Source organism: Phyllostomus hastatus, unplaced genomic scaffold (assembly GCF_019186645.2).
Source record: "Phyllostomus hastatus isolate PE091 unplaced genomic scaffold, TTU_PhHast_1.1 phas_contig_196, whole genome shotgun sequence".
Lineage (NCBI taxonomy): Eukaryota > Metazoa > Chordata > Mammalia > Chiroptera > Phyllostomidae > Phyllostomus > Phyllostomus hastatus.
This window is the reverse complement of record NW_025333709.1, coordinates 34023441-34047484: the sequence shown is the minus strand read 5'-3', so window position 1 is coordinate 34047484 and position 24044 is coordinate 34023441. Positions and strand designations below refer to the sequence as shown.

Genomic DNA, 24044 nt, shown 5'->3' with positions numbered 1-24044 from the left:
GAGAGGAGGCAGTTGCGGTTCCAAAGAGAGTAGGGGTTGGCAAGATTATCCCCCTTTGGCCTGGCACCCAAGACCACATGGGGTCTGTGGCCAACGGGACTCAAAATCCCCAGGTGGCGTCGTAAAACGACCACAGGGTAATGAATACCCTGGTTTCTCGGGCCCACGGAGAAGTTAATACATTAAACACTTGTACAGATATCTGTACATTAAGTACAAATATCTGGACTGGGAAAGACGAGGGTCCAGAGGGTAAGAGAGGCGATCTACTAGGGGTTGGGGCGCAGCCCACGAGGCAAAGGGCAGGAGGCTTAGCCGGAGCCGGCGGGGTGCGCTCCGAGGCCCCTGCCGATCGCAGCAGGCCTGAGCCCGAGCGCCCTGGGCTCCCGCGGATGCCCCACCCTTCCCCGCCTGCTGGAGCGCGCTTGAGCCCGCGGGCCCGGGCGGGGCGACGGAGCACTCGCCGCCCCGGGGTGTGGTTCCCGCGGCCGGGACGGGTGGGGCACTGCGTTTAAGGCGCCGGCCAGCAGGTCGCGGCTCACTCGCTCTCCCTCACCGCCGCCGCCGCGCCCCACAATGGAGCGGCCGCCGCTACGCGCCTTGCTCTTCGGCGCCGCCGGGCTGCTGCTCCTGCTCCTACCCCTCCCCTCTTCCTCCTCTTCCGACGTCTGCGGTCCGTGCGAGCCGGCCTCCTGCCCGCCCCTGCCCCCGCGGGGCTGTCGGCTGGGCGAGACCCGCGACGCGTGCGGCTGCTGCCCGATGTGCGCCCGTGGCGAGGGCGAGCCGTGCGGGGGCAGCGGCGCCGGCAGGGGGTACTGCGCGCCGGGCATGGAGTGCGTGAAGAGCCGCAAGAGGAGGAAGGGTAAAGCTGGGGCAGCAGCGGGCGGCGCTGTGGTGAGCGGCGTGTGCATGTGCAAAAACCGCTACCCGGTGTGCGGCAGCGACGGCAACACCTACCCCAGCGGGTGCCAGCTGCGTGCCGCCAGCCTGAGGGCCGAGAGCCGCGGGGAGAAGGCCATCACCCAGGTCAGCAAGGGCACCTGCGATCAAGGTGGGCACGAGCGCTTTCCTCTCCCACCCCGCTCCCCTCGCCCAAGTCCTCAAGGCTGGACAGCCGGGCGCCCCCTGGCGGGTCAGACCCGACCAGGCAGGCGACCGTGGCGGGTGAGCCCCGCGCTGGTTCCCGCGACGACTCAGTTGGGCATCCCAGGAAACACTTGGGAGGGGAGAAACTCGCAGCCACGGGGATGCTGGCAGAAATTGGTGACGCCTCCCTTCTCTCTCTCTCTCTCTCTCTCTCTCTCTCTCTCTCTCTCTCTCTCTCTCTCTCTCTCTCTCTCTCTCTCTCTCTCTCTCTCCCTCTCTCCCTCTCTCCTCTCTCCTCTCTCCTCTCTCCTCTCTCTCCTCTCTCTCCTCTCTCTCCTCTCTCTCCTCTCTCTTTGTGTGTGTGTGTGTGTGTGTGTGGTTCTATTTTAAAAGTTTGCTGCGTGCGCCAAGAAAGTGAGGACTCGAAGGGCCAGTGTATGTACGTATAGAAAAGATTTTGAGATAGCTCAGACTACCGCATCCCAAAAGCTCACCTAAGTGATGCGAACAGTTGGAAAGTCTATTGCAAAAGTGGTCCCCATTCTTTTGGGACACCAGAGAAATCATGTTGTCATCATTTTTTCTCGGTTGGGGAGTACAAATAAAGGTGAAGTCAAGAAATAGGGAAAAGAAGTTTGACCATGAAATGCGAAGTAAGGACTTACAGAGAATTGTTTGTTTCACCTTTAATTGGCTAGATTGTTAGAATTAAAACCAGGATTTCATGGTTTCTTAATATATAGAAAAATACTTCACTTATGGGAAATTATGGATTCTTAAACACTAATCTAGCTAATTGTTTGTGAGCAAAAAATATATACAGACTTTGACAAATGTCTTTATTATGTAGTTTATGTTATGAACCTCATGGACATATTGTGGTTTTTTTTCTTGTTCCTTTTTTGTATAATCTGTCCCCAGGATGCACTGTTCAGCAAGAATGGCTTTGAGGTTATTTTGCAATGGTTTATTCCGAACAAGTGCAATCTTACCATAAATCAAAGTGGAAAATAAGTAGAGTCCTAACTTGGGGAGGGAGGGGAACAGATTTTAACTCTAATGCCTGAAATAACATTTTCCATAGGCAGTAGTTTCAAGGGAAGGTTAGAAATCCATCCTTGGCAGTCGGTCCCCTGGTCCCAGCCAAAGTAGAAAAAGGGAGCGAGGCAGTTCTGAAATGACAGAAGCAGTTGCTTCTTTCACAGCGCAGATTTTCACTGAACTTTCCAAATAATTCACTTTTACAGCTTTTCCCAGAAGTCCCTCTGCTAACAGGTCATGTATTATTAATTTCAGAGTTCACTACTGAAAGCCTTAAATCATATAACTTAACTGGTAACTATATTATGGTCACCTGAAACTTACAAAGTCACAGCCCAAAGTAATGCACATACTTTTCCAACAGAAACAGTCATTTGTTCCTTTGGATCTAATTTATCAGTCACATCATGAAAGAGAAATGTGCATAGCTGAAGAGTTCATTTCAAATACTGAGACTTCCTTAAATGCCCCAAGGGGCATTTTTCTCCATAGTCTTTCCAGGTCATAGTCTTTCCAGATCAGTCTTTCCAGATCAGTCTTTCCAGTGGCTGAGACTGGTAGTCGTATGAACCTACTGCTTATCTCAGAGGTGATGAGGTTAGGTTCCAGACCTCTGAATCAGAGTCGTAATCACTTTTTTTTTTTAGGTGGAAGGCCTTGTAGTCAATTTGTCTTTGAAGCACTGACACTTATGAAATGCATGCAATAAAGCGAAATGTGATAATGAGGAATACCTGTGGTTGTGTGACCGTTACCATGCACACCGAGCTTCTCAGCCTCTTTCCAGGCTGCAAACCCCATGAGGGCAAAGACCTGGTTTTTCTTTATGTTTGGATAAATGTTAAGAGAAATCACATCTGAAACTGGAAACCTAGAAATAAATGAGCCATTTCTTCCCAACCTAAATTTAGAGATGGAGTCTAGTGCCTGGGACCAGTTATAGGAGAATTCCAGAGAGCACAGAAGACACTGTGAGGTCCACCAGAGTGCTTTTCCACAGCAGATACAATTAGGGCAAAAAACAGATTTTCTGATATACTACTCTGACTCCTAAATGTATTTTGATAATTATAGAAGCAAACCCGATATAGTGCCATTTACTTCTGTGCCATTTACTATTGGGCCTTTGCAGAAAGTAAGAAATGCATTTTCTAGGTTTCTGCAGCCATTTCTACCCTCAGAAGGAACACGAGTTATGTTTGCTCCTTTATTGAGAGGGAGGGGACATTGTAGGACTCAGCCACAATGGTGCGGTCCAATCTATATTCTTTTGTATTGGTCTCACATAACCCACACTTACTGAGCATCCAAAGTGTGTCAGCACTATGCTAGGTGCATACAGCAATGGATGCACAAAACAGAACTGGTGCTGCTGATTAGGAAAGTATCTATACAAGTTGCAAACTCAACTCCCTGGGTGCTTTTACGGGAGCCCTGGAGATACTCCCAAACCTTGCCCTCATTTTTTGAGGGCACTTACCCACCTTCAGGAGACAGAGATTGGTCTGTTTGTTTTCTGTACCTCTGGTGATAAGAGGCAAAGCCATCTTCTTGAAAATCTGTTTGAAAGGTAATAAGCTAATAATCTCACATCTTAGAACTGTCATCATGAATTTACTGCCACTAAATCTTATTGAGGTCCCTGAAGGCATGAGTAACTAGAAGAGGGGATTTGACAATTCAGTTTCATAAAAAGTGAATATAGAAAAGCAGCGATGTTTAATAAAATCTCGCAGTTGGAAGAGACCATGGTGCTCCTTTATTCCAGTTCTTGGTTACGCTTCTTGTTCGTGGCCCTTTAAATCTGGTTAGTTACTTTGGTAATCCCAGTTCAGCCCTTGGTCCCTTGGTCCCTTTTGGGTCCCATATTCTCATTTTCTCCCTCAGAATTAATTTTAACATGTGGTATCAGAATACATTCTTTAAGAGTCTCCCTTGTTAGTACCTTTAGGACCAAGTTCAAACAACCTAGCAGGGCACACAGACCATTCACAATAACTCTTCTGTTATTTTGGCCTCTTCTCTGCAGCCCCCTTATAGACCAGCTGCGGTGTTTGCTGTTTGCAGTCCCACCCGCGCTCTCGCCCTCACTTACCCTTCCATGCTCTGCACTCTTAGCTTTCAAGGATCAGCACGTGTCACTTTCTCTGTGAAGCTCTTGACTCTCCCAGCCCCGCAGCTCCTCAGTGATGTCCCTGTCCTTCAGCCCTTCCAGCCATTTTTTCAATAATGTTTATTGCACACCTACTGTGCATATCAAACCAAGAGGTATTCTAGAAGAATAGTTCAGATACTGAGCTACAGAACCAGACTCCTGGAAGGTGAATCGTTACTTTTTCATTTACTTAGCCTTGAGCAAATTTCTTGACCTCTCTGGGCCTGGATTTTCTCACCTGTCATGCAAGGACTGTAATCATACTTGTCCCACAGAGTTGTAAAGAGTCAATGTTGTGAAGGTTTTCATAGAAAGCCCTCAAAGAACATTCATCATCGTCATCATTCAACCTTCAAGTAAACTCCATGAGGGAGGGGGAGTTTTGCTCCCCGATCCATCCCCAAGGGCCCAGATCAGTGCCTGGTACCAGTAGATGCTTTAAATACATGTTGAATAATGAATATATGAATTTTCCAAGTATTATACTAGTACTGGAAAATTTTCCAAGACTGTACTAGTCTCAGCCTTGAATAAGATAGACAAGATATATCCCTGTCTTATGGCATTTACTGTAAGATTTGCACAGAAATAACTGAACAAATAGTTTCGTGTAGTCCTATGGGCTGTGAAGAATGTGCCCCAGGAAATGGGACAGAGACTGGAGATGGATGAGCAGTATTTAGTGGGGTGGGCCAAGCAATGCGGAGGACCCACGCATGGATTTCAGCAAAGGGAACAGAGCTTCTGAGGGGAAAACGAGCTCTGCTGGTTAGTGTAGTACCTCCCAGCAGCCTCCAAGGGTCTCTCTGAACATTTGTCTCCCCCCGGGACTGGGAGCATCCTAAAAGAGGGGCTTCATCTTCTAATTCTTTATAAACACAGTGGCTGGCTAATAGTTGGACACTTTGTAAATATTTGTTGATTAAACACAGGACTCTCTTAAGAAAGTGCCTTCCTATTTGGAAACGCAGGCAATGGACTCTGCTGCCTGTCTGCTCTCTCTTCTCCTTGCAGCCTCTGCCTTCTTAAAATCCAGGCTGGGGAATACATTTGACATCGACTCACCTTCCCATCCTCTACTATCTGGAAATCTGACATCAGGTGGCCACTCTCCCCACTCCTGCCCTCACCGACAAATCTCAGCATTTCCACATCCCACTGCGGGTTAGAATTTGGTTCAGAGCAACAGAAACTGCTGAAACTGTTCTGTAAATGGAGAAAGCTTCAGTGAGTGTTTTTATTCATAGAAACTCATTTTGATGGATTTTAAACATTCATTCTTTAAGAAGCTCATTTTGCGCTCATTTTTGTGTTGATAACATATTACTTAAATGCCCATGTTTAATTACTGTTTTTCAATGAATTTATGAACTTGTGATATTGTGATTTATAATAGGAAATATATATATTTGATCTTCACCCCATATAGCTCCTCGAACCTTTGACAATTGTCCAATTGTCTCAATTCTCCAATTGAGAGCAACAAGGTGTCTTGTTAAATTAACAAGGTGACTTTCAGAAAGCCCCTAAGTCCGCTAAGGATGCCCATCAATTGCCAGTGCAGCCAACCATGTGATTAGTGGGTTGGAACTTTCAGTGCCGCCCCTCTGACCTCCTGGGAGGAAGAGGGGCTGGAATTTGAGTTCAGTCACCAATGACTGTATGATTCAATGACTTGATCGACCATGCCTACGTAGTGAGGCCTCCCTAAAAGCCCAAGAGGATGGGTTTAGAGAACTTCTGGGCTCTCCAGGTGATGGAAAAGTGGCTCGCACAGTGCACGTGGAGGCCACTTGCACTGTCCTTTCTTCATACCTTGCCCTGTGCATCTCTTCCATCTGGCTGTTCCTGAGTTACAGCCTTTTATAGTACACTGGTAACCTAATAACCACGTAAAATGTTTTTGACTCCTGTGAGTCACTCTAGCAAACTAATAGAACCAGGGAAGGGGTTGTTGGAACCTCCAATCTATGACCAGTCGGTCAGAAGCACAGATGACAACCTGGACCTGTGGCTGGCACATGACGTGGGGGATGGGGTGATCTTTTTGGACTGAGCCCTGAACTTGTGCAATCTGATGCTGTCCCAGGTAGATAGTGTCAGAATTAGTTGAATTGGAGGACACCCAGCTGGTGTTGGAGAATTGTTCGGTGATGTAAACAAAGACACACATGCAACGGGTGTCAGAATGGTAGCACTCATTGAAAGTTGAGACAGAGTGTTTCAAAGTTAAATGAAATTATTGAAGCCTGGCTTACCTTGTGGCAAAGGGTTGGGGTGGCGGACAATGCAAGTCAGGTTAGTACTTTGTTAAACTGCCACTGCCATACCACAAAGATGGCCAGGGAGCCCATTTAATTCAGATTTACGAAGAGCTAGGGATGACCTCCTAAAAGAGTCATATCCTGACTGAGACAGGGATGAGAAGGAATTGGCTGGAGAAGAGCTAGCATGAAGCTTGTAGGGAGTTAGAAGGAAGTGAGAGGAGCATTACGAGCAGAAGGAACAGAGCCAAAGGAACAGCACGTGGCTCCTTGGGGCTGTCTGACAGAGAGGGAGAGCCACGGGGGCAGCTGGACACTTAACAGAGCTTAGTAATCCAGGGCCTCATGGCCCATTAAGGAGTTCAGACACTCTCAGAAGAGGGTGGGCCACTGAATGATGTGATTTGATTTGTGCTTTTAAAAATATCTGTTGTCGGCCCTTAAGAGGATGGCTTGGAAGGGGCAAGACTGTGGTCAGGGACTCCCATTAGGAAGCTGTTACAATAATCCCAGCGACAGATGCCTACCTGCTTCTTCACAGGACCTTCAGTTTCTCTCTCAGACCTCAGAAGCATTGCTGAATCCAGGGTCCTAACCTGCCGTAGCAAGCTGTTCGTTACTTGGAAGTGAAAAGTCTGTACTGTGCTTTTTTCTTAACTAAATGACTCCCCACAAAGCACACTGGCATTGCTCTCTCATGAGCCAGCGCTGCGCCCAAATGACAGCCACTTGCTAATTTTATTTCAGGAAGATTTTCCCCCTATAATCTCCACTCCTCTCTCTCTCTCTCTCCATTTTCGGATCCAAAACAGAAAAAGTCACATCCTGAAGAGTCTACCACAGCTCCATAGAAATGCTTTAAATTTTTTCTAGCTTCAGTTGCCCTTCTTGAGTACAGAAACTTCTAGAAAACTGAGTGAATCACTAGTTCTTTCCTATCACTTTACCCAGTTTTAATCACTGCATCTTAGGACAGATTTGAAAACCTGAAGAAACCCTTAGAAAAGAAAGCAGGCAGCCTTGTTCTCCAATCCTGCTTGTCAGGAACTGACACCATTAGCAGTTGTGTAAACTTCCAGACCTTTTCCTATTCACATATAAATGTATTTTTGTGTGCACATGTAACATATATAGCAAAGGTATAACATACTTATGTGTGGCCACACATTTATTCACAATTAACTTGGTTTTTTACTGTACACCCTACACGTGCATTTTTGTGAATTTATAATAGTATTTGATTGATAGTTTACTATCAGTAGAATTGATAGAATAAAGGTTGTTCACATTTTAAATGTTATAAGCCAGTTGCCTCCCTAAAAGATTTATACTCCCTCCAACTGTATACATGAGCATCCTTTTTCTCACACCCTTGCCAGCATGGGTACCATCCATCTCTCTAATTCTTGCCAAGCTGAGAAGCAGTATCTCCATGTTCAGTTTGCAACTTCCCGGTCTCCAGTGAGGTTGAACACCTTGTATGTCTTCTGTGAATTGCCTGTATATGCTTTGCCATTTTTTTCTGTGTGTTATTTTGTATTTTTCATATTTGTTTGTAGAAGATTTTGAATTATTAAAGGTATTAACATTTTATAAAATATTTATTTTTTCTCTTAAAAGAAAATAGGCGGCCTTAAAGAAGGGTTTTAGAGGACTTAAGATTCTTTTCGAGGAAAGTAACCCAAAGAACAAATCAATGTTTCTTCATGGTTTGGAAATTAGTTATTAAATGGAAAGTGCCTGACCTGCTTTTCTATAATTCTTCAAGAGATGGAATTAGAAAGGCCTGGAATTAAATAGCCCCTCTCAACCAATGGTCATTGGCATTAATTCAATGTCAATAGGACTCCCCAGTTTGGGGCGTGGTAAAGAAGGAAACTTTATTCAGTGAAAGCAGCTCAATTGTGATACAGCCCAGCTGTGGAACAGCTCAGTCGTGTTACAGCTCAATTATGAAGCAGCAAGGCTCTAAAGAGGCCCTGGAGAGAGGCCCGTCTTCAGCTAGGCACCTCCGGCCTGCTCTGCATGCTCCAGTCGCATGCTCCAGTCCACCCCCGTCTGCGTCTGTCTGCCTCACTCTGCTCCTTTGCTCCTCCTGCAGGATGTGTTTGGTTTTGAGCTCCAGCCGGGGAAATGAACTCTTCGGTCTTGGGTGGAAAGAGAAAGAAAGTGTGCTTGGCGGAGCTGGCTTATATAGACAGAAGCCCCTGTCCCTGGTGCGGATTGATCCATCTTCATGCAAATAAGAACTCCAAATCTTCCCAGTTTGATTAGTCCAAAAGGCACTGTCCTGATTGGTCAGAATGGAGCTGCTCTGATTGCTTGGTGAAGATGCTGATGGGGATTTAGCTGTGCAGCTCCAATTGGATGGGGAAAGTCACAGCCCTATTGGTTGAAATAGGATTCCAGGAACTCTTTATAAGGGCTGGCTCAGGTGGCAGAATACAGTGCAGGTAGGCAGTTCAGTGCAGAGGTGGGTAGCTTAGTTGCAGGCTTCTTCTCCCTGAAGTGCAGTGGGAGTGACAGACCCCTGTGTAGAAATGTCTGCTAGGCAGTTTTTCAAATTTGAGCCCAATTAAGCCACTGAGGGCCCTTCTTAGTAGGTATTTTCTTTCTCAGGGTCCACACCACAAAGCATAGTTAGCTTACACACCAGGAAGAATTTGCAGGTTAAAAACTGTTGAACACTGTTACATGCTCATACGGGAGTGAGGAGTGTTCTGTTCTGCAGATTCTCTACTGGAGAGCTGAGAGGTAACCTAAGTGAGAAGGGGAAGCTGGGAGAGCATGCTATCACCATTTAGATCTTTTATACTCCAGATATGAGATGGAATGATTAAGCTGACCAGGCATCTGTTATCATCTTTAAATATGACTTCCATCCTGTCCCTAGAGCCTGCCCTCGGGGTTTACCAAAGACTCGCCTTCTGGAAGAAACTGCCTTATAAGTATCTCTTGGATATTTTAATGACAGAACTCCCTTGGGTAGAGTCCAAGGCCAGCCGGCCTTCCCTTGTTCTAAATTCCTCCCCCACAGTGGATAAGATGATGGTGCTTTCTTTAACCTCAAGACACTCCCCAAACGATTTGACCTCATCTGTGTTTTTAATTGTGAGATGAAGAACATCTTATTCTTAGCAACTATTGAAAGGAGGCCCTGAATTAGTGTCAAAAGAACTTTTAGGGTGGAGAATATGTGAGTATAAGCTTTTTTGTCATTTAAATCCAGGAATGGCACCTTTTGACAGCTTTGAGATGGAAGGAGGCTTAAAAGTATATAAATTAATGAGTCTGCTTGTTTCAGGCAATTTTAAAGATTTCTCAGTGAATCCTTTTTATGAGGATTCATTTATGAGGGCATAGAAAGGTGGGAAGGACTAGAAATGTCAAAGGAAAACCTTCCCAAGCCTGTTCTAGGTGGATTTTCCAGGTCAATCAAGACCATCACCCAACAGCACCTCACCACCCCCACGAAGCCTCAAAGAGAAAATAAGGAGGTTGGGAGAAGAAAACCGTGGTTGATAATGTGGGGAGACAATGTTTATTTCTGACTTACAGTTGATGTGTTAAATAGTTGAATTAATGGCAAATTAATGGTGGGATTCATTAGAAACAGCTGGAGCTAGCAATAAGCCCACCCCCTCAAGACCTCCACCAAGCAGTAGGTTACTGAGAGAGGCACTGTCTGTGAATCAGCTGGGCCCCAAATCAGGCCAGGGCTGCAGAGAAAGTTTGTGTCTGAAAAGCAAGAAAGGTTCAGACCAGGTAAAGCAGACCTAGTATCCCCATGCTGACAAAGCCGCATTCATTTGGTATGAAGTTTCTTACTTGCACTAGGAGTGTTGACAAGGCTAAGCACAAGCTGACACGTTCAAAGTAGAGTTTACCACTATGAGAAAGCAACCGCCCCCCAAAAAAACTTAAGAAAAATATTTATTATAAAGGTAGTTTTAGTTTACCTCCTTCACAGGATTATTGCAGTCACATTATAGAACAGATATGAAATCACAGTGTAAACAGCACAGCACCACATACATATAAAGTATTATTGACTGCCTGTTAACTCCCTTGAGCAAGAATTCCATGTAGTGCCTTGTAGGTGGTGATAATGACGACTGAGGTTTGTGGTACTTCCCAGGTTACTGGGGGCTTCTGTGGATGTTTCCTCATTGTTACAATGATTTCGGAAAGTAAGGGAAGTTACTGTCCCAGTTTCCAAATAAGGAAACTGAAAGCCAGCTATCACATAACCAAGTGAACAGCAGTTCTGGTATGTAAATCTAGATACCCTGCTACAGCCTTGCTGCTCAGAGTATGACCTGTAGGCCAGCACTGGCCCTCTGTACAGTCTTTCTCTTCTGTAACCCTAGCACTGTTTCAAAATAAACAGTTTAAAACAGAAGTAGCCTTGACCGAGTAGCTCAGTTGGTTAGAGCATCATCCAGACACGTCATCCATCCAAAGTTGCAGGTTCAATCCCCAGTCAGGGCACATACAAGAAGCAACCAATGACTGCATAAATAAGTGGAACAATAATATCATGGTTTCTCTCTCTCCCTTCTCTCTCTCCAAAATGAATCAATCAATAAAAAAATTAAGTGATTCATGGGAGTCAAACTCTTGGATGTGAAAAACTTTAGGAAGACCTTAGTGAATTTATCTTGCTTATATTTTCTTTTTTGATGAATTGTTAAGGGGGATGCATGGTACATTCCTGTCTAAGTAGCTTTAAAAGAGCTCTTTCAATTAGCATAGAGTAGAAATTCTATATGCTAAAAAAGTTTATGTCATATTTAGGTCACTTTTTTGTGGTAATTTGGTACACCCTATAATAAATGTCATATCACATTCTGGGAAAGATGGAATTTCTTACATGAATGACCGTCTCTGAGGGGACATATTTTGTACCGATCCCTGAGCCCAGTCCAGCATCAGTGCCTCCAGGGCCCAATTGGAAACCCGAGGGCCAGTCTCCTCATCAGCAACCAACAGGCTCCGGAAGGGCCAGTGGATTGGGGGCAGCAGGCCCGGATATTTTCCCAGGCAGGCCTTCTTGGGGCATAACGTTCGTGTGTGGCGTTTGATCATTTGCCAGGCCTTCCTGGTAACTCCAAGTAGGGTAAAGGAGGAGAAAAATCACTAAGAACCGACAACATGCTCAAGTGCTCATTTCCACTGGAGGTTTTAGCGTGCGCGCCGACTGAGCCCTGTCTGCAGCACCACTCTGCCCTCAACTCTCCCAGCCAGGATAACAGTGTTCGCCCCCCGCATCTCAGCCGTGGTTCACTGGGGGGGGCTACTCTTTTCTGGGAATCTGCATTTTTAGGGACTGAAGCATATTTTTGGTCAGGTGACATCTTCCAGAAGAAGGAAAACCCATGTGAGAACTCAAGCATAATCCATTTTGACTTTCTGAAGAGAGTGAGGGGAGAGCATTTTAGTATTCTCACTCAGCTGACTCCAATCACCCTGTTCTTCCATGTTGTTTTTCTTGAAGAACAGTCTCCAGCTTTTTTTGGAGACTTGTCTTTTTCCCGGAGTGAGTGGGCCAGTGGTCAAGTGCTTGAATCAGGAAAGCCTTAGATCTAACATCTGTTCTGCTCTCCTCTGGCCCGACCCCAAGCAAGGGAAAAAATTTTATCAAGAAATAGATCTCCTGGAACTTTCAGAAGGCTTTGAAAGAGACCACACAGAAATGAGGCTTTAGGAATTTGTCAGGGGGAGCCTGGGCCTACAGGCCACAAAGCCTGCTCCTCCTCCCTGTGAGCTTTCAGAGCTTTCAGGAACCAAAATCCAAAAGTGAATTTCAATAGCAGCTGCAGCAATTACATTGCAGTCGGCACCCCCCCACACACACCTCCAACCTCAGGAAGCCACAGAGCCTGTGATAGAAAATGAAATGCTTAGGCAACAGTGCCGCTCAGAATTTGAGAAGGCTGGCTGAGGGGATCCATGCGGTGAGGCTGCTTATTAGAGATGCTCAGCCCAGCTGGAAGGGGCAGGCTAGGGCAGAGATCAAGATGCTACTGCGTGTTGACAGGCCAGGGCTGTGGAGCCAGAGGCTGTTCTCCACTCAGGTGTGTCTCAGATGAGAGCTGCAGGGCGGGAGGGAGAAACTGGTCCAGCGAGGCTCCGTCTGCACCATGGAGCCTTTGGTTCACTAGAAGATAACCGTCAGGGCAGGAGCAGGCTGTCCAGGACCAGTCACGATGTGGAAAAGTTAGCGGCCCCCTACCTCGTTTCTGTCTCATCTGAGCCCTCTTGCTTTCCACCTGCTCTGCCTGGGCTCTCATGGCATGCTGCCCCTTTTTCCTGCCTAACTGAGCACAAGTGTGGTTTTCTTTTTCCACCCCCAACCCTTTCTCAGTAACAGGGCTTGGCCAGCAACTTGATAAATTGAGCTCTGCTCAATCTGCTCCCCCACCCCCATTTCATGCCTGAACTCATGAGCCACCTCTGGCATTCCCCCCAAACTTGGCATGCCACCCCTGAGGGGTAGCCAACACAGTCCGAGTCATCCAGGAAATGGTTGTCCCTTCTTTTCTTGATGCTACTTTGGGATGAAGTTTTTACAGATGTCTTAGGATCCTAATCTACTCCATGCATCAGCCCAAAACTTATGGCCCCTCTTCCAGTCCAAGGAGGTAAGGGAGACAGCCAAAACCCTATGGCATGAAACATTGTAGCTAGCACATAGTAAAGTCTCAGTGGATGTTGTCTCACTTCCATTTTTATTGTTATTGGCATTATAAACCCTGGTATGAGTTCACTGTAACAGCCTTGATTGTGATATGTTGATGTCTTATTTTGACCAATCCAAACATAATACTGCCTTATGTATCTCCAGGTTAGATCTGAAACCTGTTTTGGATCTATGCAAACAAAATGGCAGGATAAAGTTCTTATAACAAGTCCCTAGGAACTTCCATCTAGCTCTTGTTCTTGCTCTTCAGGGATTCCAGGACAAGCAGTCCTGTTCCATCTCAGAGAGACCTCAGAGTCCAAATGCAGTCACATGGGAAGCACCCTAGGTGCTGGTCAGAGGGTTTGCTTTGCTTTATAGCATGAAATATTTCCATCTTCAAGTTCAGAGTCACACACACGATTTTCTAATGACAATTTTAGGTAAATAGGACATTTTGGAGTCAAAAGACACTCAAATTCAGTAATTATTGGTCCCTTTCTGCCCTATATGTATAAGAAATATTTTGGTGTTTTGTTGGTTGGTTCATTTTTTTAAAAGATGGAGATATTGGCTTCACAGAGGAATGTGAACCAAAATCACAGAGTTTGGCAGAGAAAGAATATTATTAATGTCCATTGGGCACATATTAAACATTATCCTTGACTTTTAGAGCTTATTGGTGCAAATAATAAAACTCTTTGCTCACAATTTATGTCTATCTTCTTTCACTTTCACGTGTATCCTCAGCTTAGCAGGAACTCATTTAAAAAATTGAAGCATTTAACTATAAATGGGCATATTTAGACTCCGGAAGATACTCACTAAGGTGGTTCTCAGCATCTATCAGAAAAGTGGTAACATCCACCCCACCCCCAGCACAAGGTGGAGAGAAGTAATAAAGCTGTGCAGACGAGATTTAAGGATCTGGATAACTTTTCAGGTCCACCAGGATCAGTAATTGTGCGTGAAATTGACAGAATATTGGGACTACGAACCCTCTATGCACAGGGTACTCTATCACCTCCCAAAGCAGAGGCTCTTGACCTTGGCTGGACATCAGAACTACCTGGGGAGTTTTACAAAGATCCAATGCCTGAGTTCAACTCCAAGATTCTGACTTCACTGGTTTGCTTGTGACCTGGACAGCAGGAGTTTTAAAAGATTCCCAGATGATTTAATATCCAGACCAAGTTCAGGACATTGTCCTAAAAAGACTTCAAGTGGCTTTGGAGGTGCATTTTTTCCTTGGTATAATTATCATAATGATGGGCCAATTTTTGCTTAGTTTATCCAGCATCTAGTGTTTTACAGCAAGATGACATTTCAGAATGTCTCTAATACACCACAGGAAGTAGAAACCCTGGAAAACATGAGCACTTGGTACAGTGCAAGCAGCAGAGTGAGTTGGCTGCTTCTTGTCCTCTTGGCTACTTCACTGCCATTATCTGAGTCAGATATAACATTTCTGCATCTATCAGTATTATTGGTATTAATAGAAGTTTGAATGCCACAATACTTTAAGAAAAGTATTCACCTAAAGCCACAAGAGTCTAGTATTTCAGTTATGCTACTAGAATGTAAGTCCCATGAACTTAGTGCTTTTATCTGTTTCGTTAATTGTTGAGTACCCAGAGTCTAAAGAGTCCTTGGGATGTAGTAGGTACTCAATACATACTTGTTGAATAATTGAACAAATAACAGTGGATTACAGGGTCCTTGCCAACAGCTACCACAGCTTCCTCCTTCAACAGTGCTTCAACAGAACCTGGCACTTGATCCGCATCCCAGCCCCCAACCCAGATCCATCCTTCCACCACCTCCTCACAGTTCCCCGTGACTGCCCTAAAGCCCCCACCACCGCTCCAGCACCACGAAGCCACCCCTCCTCAGCTGACCATCATGACCACCGCGTCCACCTTGTAGGTGCGCCAGAACTACCACCAGGACTCAGAAGCCACCATCCACCTGGAGCTCTATGCTTCCCACATCTACCTGTCCATGTCTTATTACTTTGACCACAATGATGTGGCTTTGAAGAACTTTACCTAATATTTTCTTCACCAATCTCATGAAGAGAGGGAACATGCTGAGAAACTGATGAAGCTGCAGAACCAACGAGATGGCCAGATCTTCTTTCCGGATATCAAGAAACCAGCCCGTGGTGACTGGCAGAATGGGCTGAATGCAATGGAGTGTGCATTACACTTGGAAACAAGTGTGAATCAGTCCCTGCTGGACTTGCACAAACTGGCCACTGAAAAACACGATCTTCATTTATGTGACTTCACTAAGACTCACTTCCTGGATGAGCAGATGAAATCCATCAAAGAATTGGGTGACCACGTAACCAACTCGTGCCTGTTGGGGTCCCCTGGGTCTGGCACAGCAGAACGTCTCCTTGACAAACACACTCTGGGAGACAGTGGAGAGAGCTAAGCCTTAGGCTGGCTTCCCACAGCCACAGGGGACTTCCCTGGTCACCAAAGCAGTAGGTGCATGTTGGAGTTACCTTTACCTTTCCTGTAACTTGTAGCAAATCATCCACATATGTCTTTCATTTGTACCATTCCTTCAAATAAAGTAATTTGGCAACCCCCCACCAAAAAGAGTAGATTATGGTATGCCCCATTGGAGTGGGGAACCTGGTAGAAGCCTCCCTTTGTCGCCCAGTCTGGGATCTCTAATAAGAGAGGAGACTCTGTCCGGCTTATAGGTCTCCCACCCTAGAGGAGAATCAAAGCCAACAGCCTCTAAGTAATGCTCAAACAAAGATTATCTAACACACATATTTTCTCTAGGACACAAAACAGCCATTTTTTTCCTCAGGAACACTAGACAGCACTTCCATACTACACTTGGGGACCATTTAAACAACAAGATCACCAACAGAAAGCACAGAAATGCAAAAAATATGTGGCATTAAGTAGACTGTGAAAGGGACACTTGTTTATAGTGTGAAAGCTGAAACAAGAAGGCAGAGTGTTGTCCCTCAGCTGGGACCTCAAATGTTTGCCACTCCGTGAATGTCTAAGAATGGTTTTATTTAGGGGTGACAAATAAATCTCAGCAAGTAGGTAGATTCACAGATATGGGATCTGTGAATAATGAGGATCGATGTGTTGGAAATGGTCAGATCAGTGACAAGCATTAGGGAACTCCCAGGATTTCTGAGGTTGGAGGGCATGCATGAGATATGCTCCCTTTGAATGCCCCAAAGCACTCAACATAGTTCTGGGCACAGAGAGGGTGCTTAGTAGATCATTTTTGGACTCTTGGTCCCATTTAATAAGCACATGTACTGTTCCTGTGTAGACTCTCCATGAGGAGCCTCTGTTTTTGCCTTGTACCCATCTGCTAGCAGGATGCCCATTCCACAGGCGTTAATGAGAAGGGGAGATTTTTCTAAGTTTCCGAAGGGGCAACAGTAAAGCCCCTCCCATTTCTCTCCAGTCTTCCCACCAGCTGGAGACTCCTGTATGGCCATTCCCTCGCACAGAGCCAGCCTGGCCTTCACTCTGCCTGCAACCAGGCCTCTCATCCCTCTCCAGGTTTATGCTTATAAATTAGTCTCTGTGCAGGCTCCTCCAAGCTCACCTATCATGTAGCTCAGGAAACAAAGGTTACCTGGATTCTCACTATCACTAGAAGTGGAAAATTATGATTCCCTGTCACTCATGTCCAGTGCTCGCTTTTTGTAAACGCTGTGCTGGCGCCATAAGGAAAGTTGCAGTGATGAGACAGATAATGCCCCTTCTCTAAGGAGCCACAAACCTGTGGTCCATCTGGTGGGTTCTGAAGCATGGGAAGACAGAAGAGGCAATTAGACTAAAATAGAAGAGCCCCGTGTAAGTCAAGTCAACAAAAATGCAGACAAGCAAAGAATGCATACACATATGTACACTCCCCTACTATTTTAATCATGGCAATCATGTACTTTCTGTGCAGTTTCTACTGGAAGGGAAAAACAAACAAAGGTACATTCACATTTGTGGCCTACGAATACATTATAATTTAATTATAGACTGCATGAGCTTATAAATAATGTAACTATGACTAGATGTGTAGTATATAAGTTAATGAATTAGTTATTAGCTTGCCCAAAGTGACATTCTGGAGTGGAGATGAATGAATGTTGTTTTGTTTGCTCAGAATTGAGCTAAGGATAGAATATTGATCCAAAAGGATATTAGAGGTTGTATTTAACTTGGTAAACACTAAGGAAAAAATACACAGTAAATTCACTTTCCTTTTCATCATTCCCTGCAAATGTGTAAAAGCAAAATTTTAAATTGGCACAGTGACCTATTGAGACGAGTAGGATGCTGTTTTGCAGTAAGTGATCCATTGTCATACATTTAGCCATTTGCACAAACCACAGTGGGTTTTCAATTCTAGACATACGTGTCCTTGTCAGTTAATTTCAGCTGCCGTGCAAGTATGGTAATATGTTTTGTGGGAGTATGAGCTAATTTAACCTCCCTTTCAATAAAGATTTTTTTGTTGTTGTTGGAGAAGAACATAAACATTGAAATTTGAAGGACTCATTGAAATCAGGGACAGTCATTAGTATTTTCGGTATACCCCCTCCATGTTTTATTGTTTCTTATTCTAGTGTTTTGATAGACACATGTAATTGATAGTGGTATTCATATCTTTTTAGACATCTTGTTTTCACTTTACAAATATTTTCTATGTGTTTAAAATATTTTATAAATATCATTTATGCTGCATAATCATCTGAAGGAACCATGATTTACTACCATTTTTCTCTGTCACAAATAATGCTTAAATACTCATCTTTGGACATAAAGACCTTATTTATTCAGCATTTTTTTAGAATAGGTCTCTGAACATATTTTTAATTTTATATATGCAGACAATGGTAATTCCATTTTAAAAATTAGCCTCTTCTAAATAATTTAGGCACACTTTCTCTAGAAAACACAAAGCCAAAGCAAAGCATTCCAATGTGCAGTTGAAATTACTTTTTAATTATCTTCAGACTTGATTATACTCATGACTGTCCCTCCCCAATGGCATAGAGACCATTGCGAGTAGTATTTCACCCCAATTTCTGTGTACGAAATTTGTAATGATGGGCCAAAAAAAAAGGAAAAAAAAAGCCCTGCCAATTGTCTAGTTTGCGCCCAAAGCATCGGGAGCAGTCCAGATCAGCTACAACCCTTCCAGCCAGGACAAAAAGGCTGTATGCTTGCTAGCATGCTTTTCTTTTGTTAAAGTCCATTTTGCCAATAAAGTATTTCAAAATAATGGGGAAATGGAAAGAATATGCCTTTGTACATCATTGCATTTGGGGCTCATCCCTGATAGAGGAGCTTGAATATGTCTGGTAAAGGCAGCCACTTACATGAGATGTGAACAGTAAAAAGGTTGTGAAATTTGGAGGTCTGTCTTTAGTATTTTCTCACAGCAGGAAAAAATGGCCTTCACAACTCTATTTGACTACAGTCAAATACCCGTACAATTGATTCCCAGCATCTCTGCGCACGACACGGAGACCACAGCTCGACCACCAGTTTCATCTCAGAGCGAGCTGAGCTGTTACTCTCCAGCTCTCAGGGAGCCTCTGGCCTGCTCCACTTGTTAAAACTGGAAAGGAATCTGCTCACAGCATTTTAATGCCTGTGTCTCTGGGTCCTTAAAGAGATCGACAAAGCCCCATTTCTCTCTTCCTCAGATCCTTTCATTTCCAGCACCTTCAGCAACAATAGTTCTTTGTTAGGCAGTTATTCCCACTAATGCAGTAACTAGACAGTGTCGAGGGTGTATTTATAAAGTGAAGAAGCTGCTTGTGATTTTTCTGGCAGAATTTTTCCCATATTTGTCCAGGAGATAGGAATACAACAATGACTTACATTAACATAGCACAGTATGGTTTATAAAAATGGTCACATACTTTCATGTGGAGATCACCTTTTTAATCCTCATAAGAATGCTGTGTTGTAAGTATTAGCCCCACATTATATAATCAGCAACCAAGATGCAGTGCATTTGAGTGTCCGAGCAGAATCCTAAATAATGGGATTCAAGTGAAGCCAGAGCAGATCTGAGGTGAGCTGCCGTGAACACAGGCGCACACACATGTGTGCTCACATTTAAAGCCATGGGAAGGTAAAACTGAGTTTCAGAGCCAGTTAAATGTGACACACCTTATTCCAATTCTTTTTTGTTAAGTCCTCGCCCAAGGACATCCTTTCATTGCTTTTAAAGGGAGAGAAAGGAGGAAAGAGAAACACTGATGGAGAGAAACATGAACTGGTTGCCTCTTGCATGCACCCTGACTGGGGATGGAACCCACAACCTGGGTATGTGCCCTGACCAGGAATCGAACCTGCAACCCTTCATTCTGCAGGACGACATTCCAACCAACTGAGCCACACCAGCCAGGGCCTCGTTCCAATTCTTGTTTTGTATTTTTTTATTGTTTATGCTATACAATTGTCCCAGTTTTTCCTCGCTTTGCACCCCCAACCACTCCCCCCACTTCCGTAGTCAATCCCCACACCATTGATATGTACAAAGGTCCATGTCCATGGGTCCTTCTTATATGTTCTTGGACTTCAGTCTCCACTCCTAAATCCATGTCTCCTTCATTAAATTCCCTGTATTGTTAATACACTACGTGTTCACAATCTCCAGTTACCCTGATTGTTACCAGGGTATGGAAATGCACATGCTTGTGCTTGTCTTGTTAAACCAGGCAGGTATGTTTGAAGAAAAATATCCAGAGAATCTAAAGATGTTGTTTTAGTTAATTAACATAACTTAAATTCAAGGTTTCAGTAATGGCAGTTGTCTAATATGGCGTGATAAAATTATTCTCCAAGTGCCCATGATTAACTTGGTTAATTAGAGATGGTTCAACTCCCAAAGCACACACACAGCCTGGGTCCGTTCATTTTATTAGCTTTGCTCAATAAAATAACCAATGTGACATACATTCTGAGTAAAATGTAAAATAAGTTAGAAAATCAGATAAGTTGCTGCTTTCATATATATTTTCTAAAAATCAAACATAACTGAAGAGTATAAAAAGAACTTTATGAAAAACAAATTAAATTTTAATCAATTTGAATAAAATTGAGTTTGGGGGAGATTTCATTTTGGATGTGCTTCTCTGTGAAATGAGAATGTGACCCACTGCAAAGTCCTTAAAACCAATAGCCTGTGTCATAGAACTAGGAAGCCTAACTCTGGACACTGCCAAAGACAGCAGGAAATAGTAGGTTTTTCATGGAAGCCTGAGCTTATCTCAAACTCAGCAGATTCTTGGGCAAAGAGGTGAAGAAACATGTCTCAGCAATCAGTCATGTAATTTAGTTTGGAGGTACTTTGGATTATATTTTAGTTTGTAAATACTGTTAGGTATGTCTTCACCTGACGGAAGCTGCCATTCTGTACTAGTTCCTTCAGCTTAGAAGAAGATGGGTGAGTTTTGGGGAAGGGAAAAAGAAGAATGATCACCCAGAGACAACAGCTATTCTATCAGTAAGGAATGTGTTTGGCTGCAAGTAATAGGAAACCTGGCTACAGTAGCTCACCCAAAAAGCAGTAAAAGGGGTTTCCAGTCATCCTTAACTACCTGAGAGGGATTGAGTCTAGGACCCCCCTCATATAAAATGGTGTAGTATTTGCATATAACTTATGCACATTCCTCCATATGCTTTAAATCAACTCTAGATTATTTACAATACCTTATATAATGTAAATAGTTGTTACACTGTATTGCTTAGGGAATAATGACAATAAAAAAGTCTGTACATGTTTAGTACAGACTCGACCATCATAAGCCTAATACATGATACACATCAGCAACAATGTTAACTTTTTTTCAAATACAGAGTCTGGCACAAATAACGCCCCTTTTATTACAACATCTTTTATTACAAAATCATAAACACGTAATTCTGTAACATAATATCACACTCAAGCACACCATATGGCATTTTAGGTGAAATGTCCAAATTAAAACTATAAATTATTACACCCATATTATCACCCTACCAACCACACTCAAGCAGGCGTGACTTCTGCCAGACCCCTGTTCTTTCGTTCTGCAACTGGTTGAATCTGCAGGTCCAGAACCCACAGATATGGAGGGCCAGCTGTACTTGCATGCAGAACAAGGAGTCCAGGTGTAGATGCTGCTGGTGTGAGTTTAACCACCCAACAATGCTGTCCAGAGCTCAAGCCTAATGGTCAAAAGTAGGGCGCTGCACCTCCCAATATTGAGTCCTAAGTCAAAGCTGTTAGAAGGAACAGAGAAAAAGGTTGTTCCGGCCTTACATCCAAAATTATCAGATGAGCAAATGTTGCTCAGAAGTGCTTCTCTCAGCAAATGTCTGCCTAATCTCACTGGCCAGAAATGGTCATTTAGCCACCTCTAGCAGCAAGACGGACTGGGGAGGAGGGCAGGGGTTAGGCGGCATCAGCCTGCCGTTGCTGGGCAGCAGTTCCTGGTTTTAGTTACATTTCAGAAACAGTTGCTGAAGGCAGTTTTAAAAGATGACTGACTGGAAGTGTAGTGTCAGAGAATCCACAGACCCCTTCAGAGTAGTAATCAATCACTTTTGAAACCCAAATGATAAAATAGATCATGGCTGGCGAAAAAAAAAAGAGACAAGCTTTGAAGCAAAATATGCCATGCCCAAAAATCAGTGGGAAGAGAGAAGTCCTTTCTAAAAACTGCCAAAGGTCTTCACAGAGACAATTTTGAGAGAAGTGATATTTCCTCCTTAACAGTTTCCTCTGCAGAAATGATGGTCAACACATTTGAGAGTTCCTGCCTGATTTGCTCTACTGTGTGAAAAGGAATCATTTGAAATTAATTCAAACAATAAGAAAAAATGTTTTAACTGTTTGTATGCAGATTTGTGTTATAAAACTCTTAGAAAACAAGCATACTTTGATTTTCATTAATTGCATAAAGATAAGCTTCAATTCACCCTCAGATCTAAGTATGCTCAATTTCTAACTGTAATTTTTTATGCTTATTTAAGTCATACATATTACAGAGATTAATGTTTAGGACAACATGGAGTTCAAATCCCCACCCTCCCACTTACTAAATGCATGACCTTGGGCAAGTTACTTAACTTCTCCGAGACTCGGTTTTGTCATCTGTAAAGTGGGGACCATAATGCCCACCGTGCAGGGTTGGTAATAGGACTACCTCTGTGTGAGGCTTCCAGCGTGGTGCCTGTCGGTCTCACACGGTAGGGGCTCCGCCTGGTCACTCCCCTTATCGTAAGTCGTAGTCCTAATGCTTCTAGAACTGTCATACCACAGTATTTGACCTTTGTTCTTCCCTCTTTTTTGTCTCTCCGCAACTAGAGATGTGCTGATCAGGGATGGAGGCAGAAACTGGGTGGTAGCAGTTGTTTTGAAGGTTGTATGAAGACAACAAAGCCTATTTTTGCCCAGACTAGTCCAGCACCTCTTTGTTTTTATATATTTATAATTTATACCTGCCTTCTTCCAACGTGGGATATGAGGTGGTCTATACCACCTCACTCTTCTGGTAATAACAGTAGTGTAATAAACACTGGACTTAGAAGAACAGTCAGAGTGCTGACTGTGCCCTGACCAAATGTGTGCCTGTGAGCACATCACTTAGTCTCTCAGGCACCCTCATTTCCTCACCCGAGAAGCGGAGCTAGCAGGACCTGTATTAAAGCCTGAGGGTAGGCTTATGGGAATAAACGAGGTAATGGGTTTGAAAGCCCTTGTAACTATAAGGACTCTATGAAGGCAAGATTTTTTCCCTTTGATTTCACCAATTATTTATAACTCTCAAATATGCCCAATTAGTTAATTACATAGTGTGCATCTGTGTCAAATGTTCACTTTTTAATAGGCCGCTCATGTATACCTGGGCCATGTGCCTCCCTCCCTTCAAATCACTACCAGAAGTAGTGCCCAGAGACGGCTTATGTTGTGATGTGAGCCTGAACCAAGCACAATTAGTAAGGAAATGTGCCACAACAAATTCATACATGGCAGAATGTGAAGTACTTTAAAATCAGCATCCATTTGAGATGGACTGCCCTTCAGTTGGGTAATCAAGAGTTGGCAGCATCCTCCCATCTAGAAACTCCTGTTGCATATTGACCTGGAAAGGTATTAGTCCAGGTAACGATGGCAACTTTTATGTTAACCATCAATCACTTTAATGACTACAAGAAAGCATCCTATCATCCTGCCAGAAACAGGAATTAGGGGTGACTCACTCATCAGTTGAATATGTGCATGTTTTCCACGTGTCGGGTGCTACACTGGAGCCGTGGGCACGGCGCGCAGACTCGTCTCCAGGAGTTTCAGATTAGCCTGGGGGCCCTGGCAGCAGCAGAGACTGATAATGTCCCTGAATTCAATCCTGTCATAGAAACAGAGCCACTAGAAGGGTGGTTGCCAGGGCTGGGGAAAAAAGGAAGGGGGAATTATTTAATGAGTACAGCATTCCATTTTGCAGGATGAAGAACATTCTGGAAATTGGGTTGCACAGCTGAATGTACTATACACTTAAAAAGAGTTTAAGATGGTTAATCTTATACAATGTGTATTTCACCATAATTTTTAAACATTAAAAAAATAAGAATAAAGCCACTGGATACCAAAACCCCCTGGACAGCACTTACCACAGAAAAAGTGATAAGTTATTCCCTCAAATCCCAATAAAAAGGGTTGAAACAACCCACCCACCCATGCCATAAGGCCTTTGTAAAGTCGGCTTTGTGGGAATCTGCTCACTATGTTCTTAACACCAAGTGAAAACAACACAAAATGGAGCTCT

The 24044-nt window shown here is 43.9% G+C and overlaps 1 protein-coding gene and 1 pseudogene across 1 annotated transcript in view; both read left to right on the top strand.

Annotated features, from left to right (window-relative positions):
* Nucleotides 1–481: 481 nt before the first annotated feature.
* Nucleotides 482–24044, top strand: part of IGFBP7 (insulin like growth factor binding protein 7) — a 67977-nt gene continuing 44414 nt past the window's right edge. Inside the window, exon 1 of the mRNA XM_045834606.1 lies at nucleotides 482–1051. Coding sequence (XP_045690562.1) covers nucleotides 577–1051 — 475 coding nt within the window. The 5' untranslated portion in view covers nucleotides 482–576. The remainder of the gene's footprint in view (nucleotides 1052–24044) is intronic.
* LOC123815900 lies at nucleotides 15131–15689 on the top strand (annotated as a pseudogene).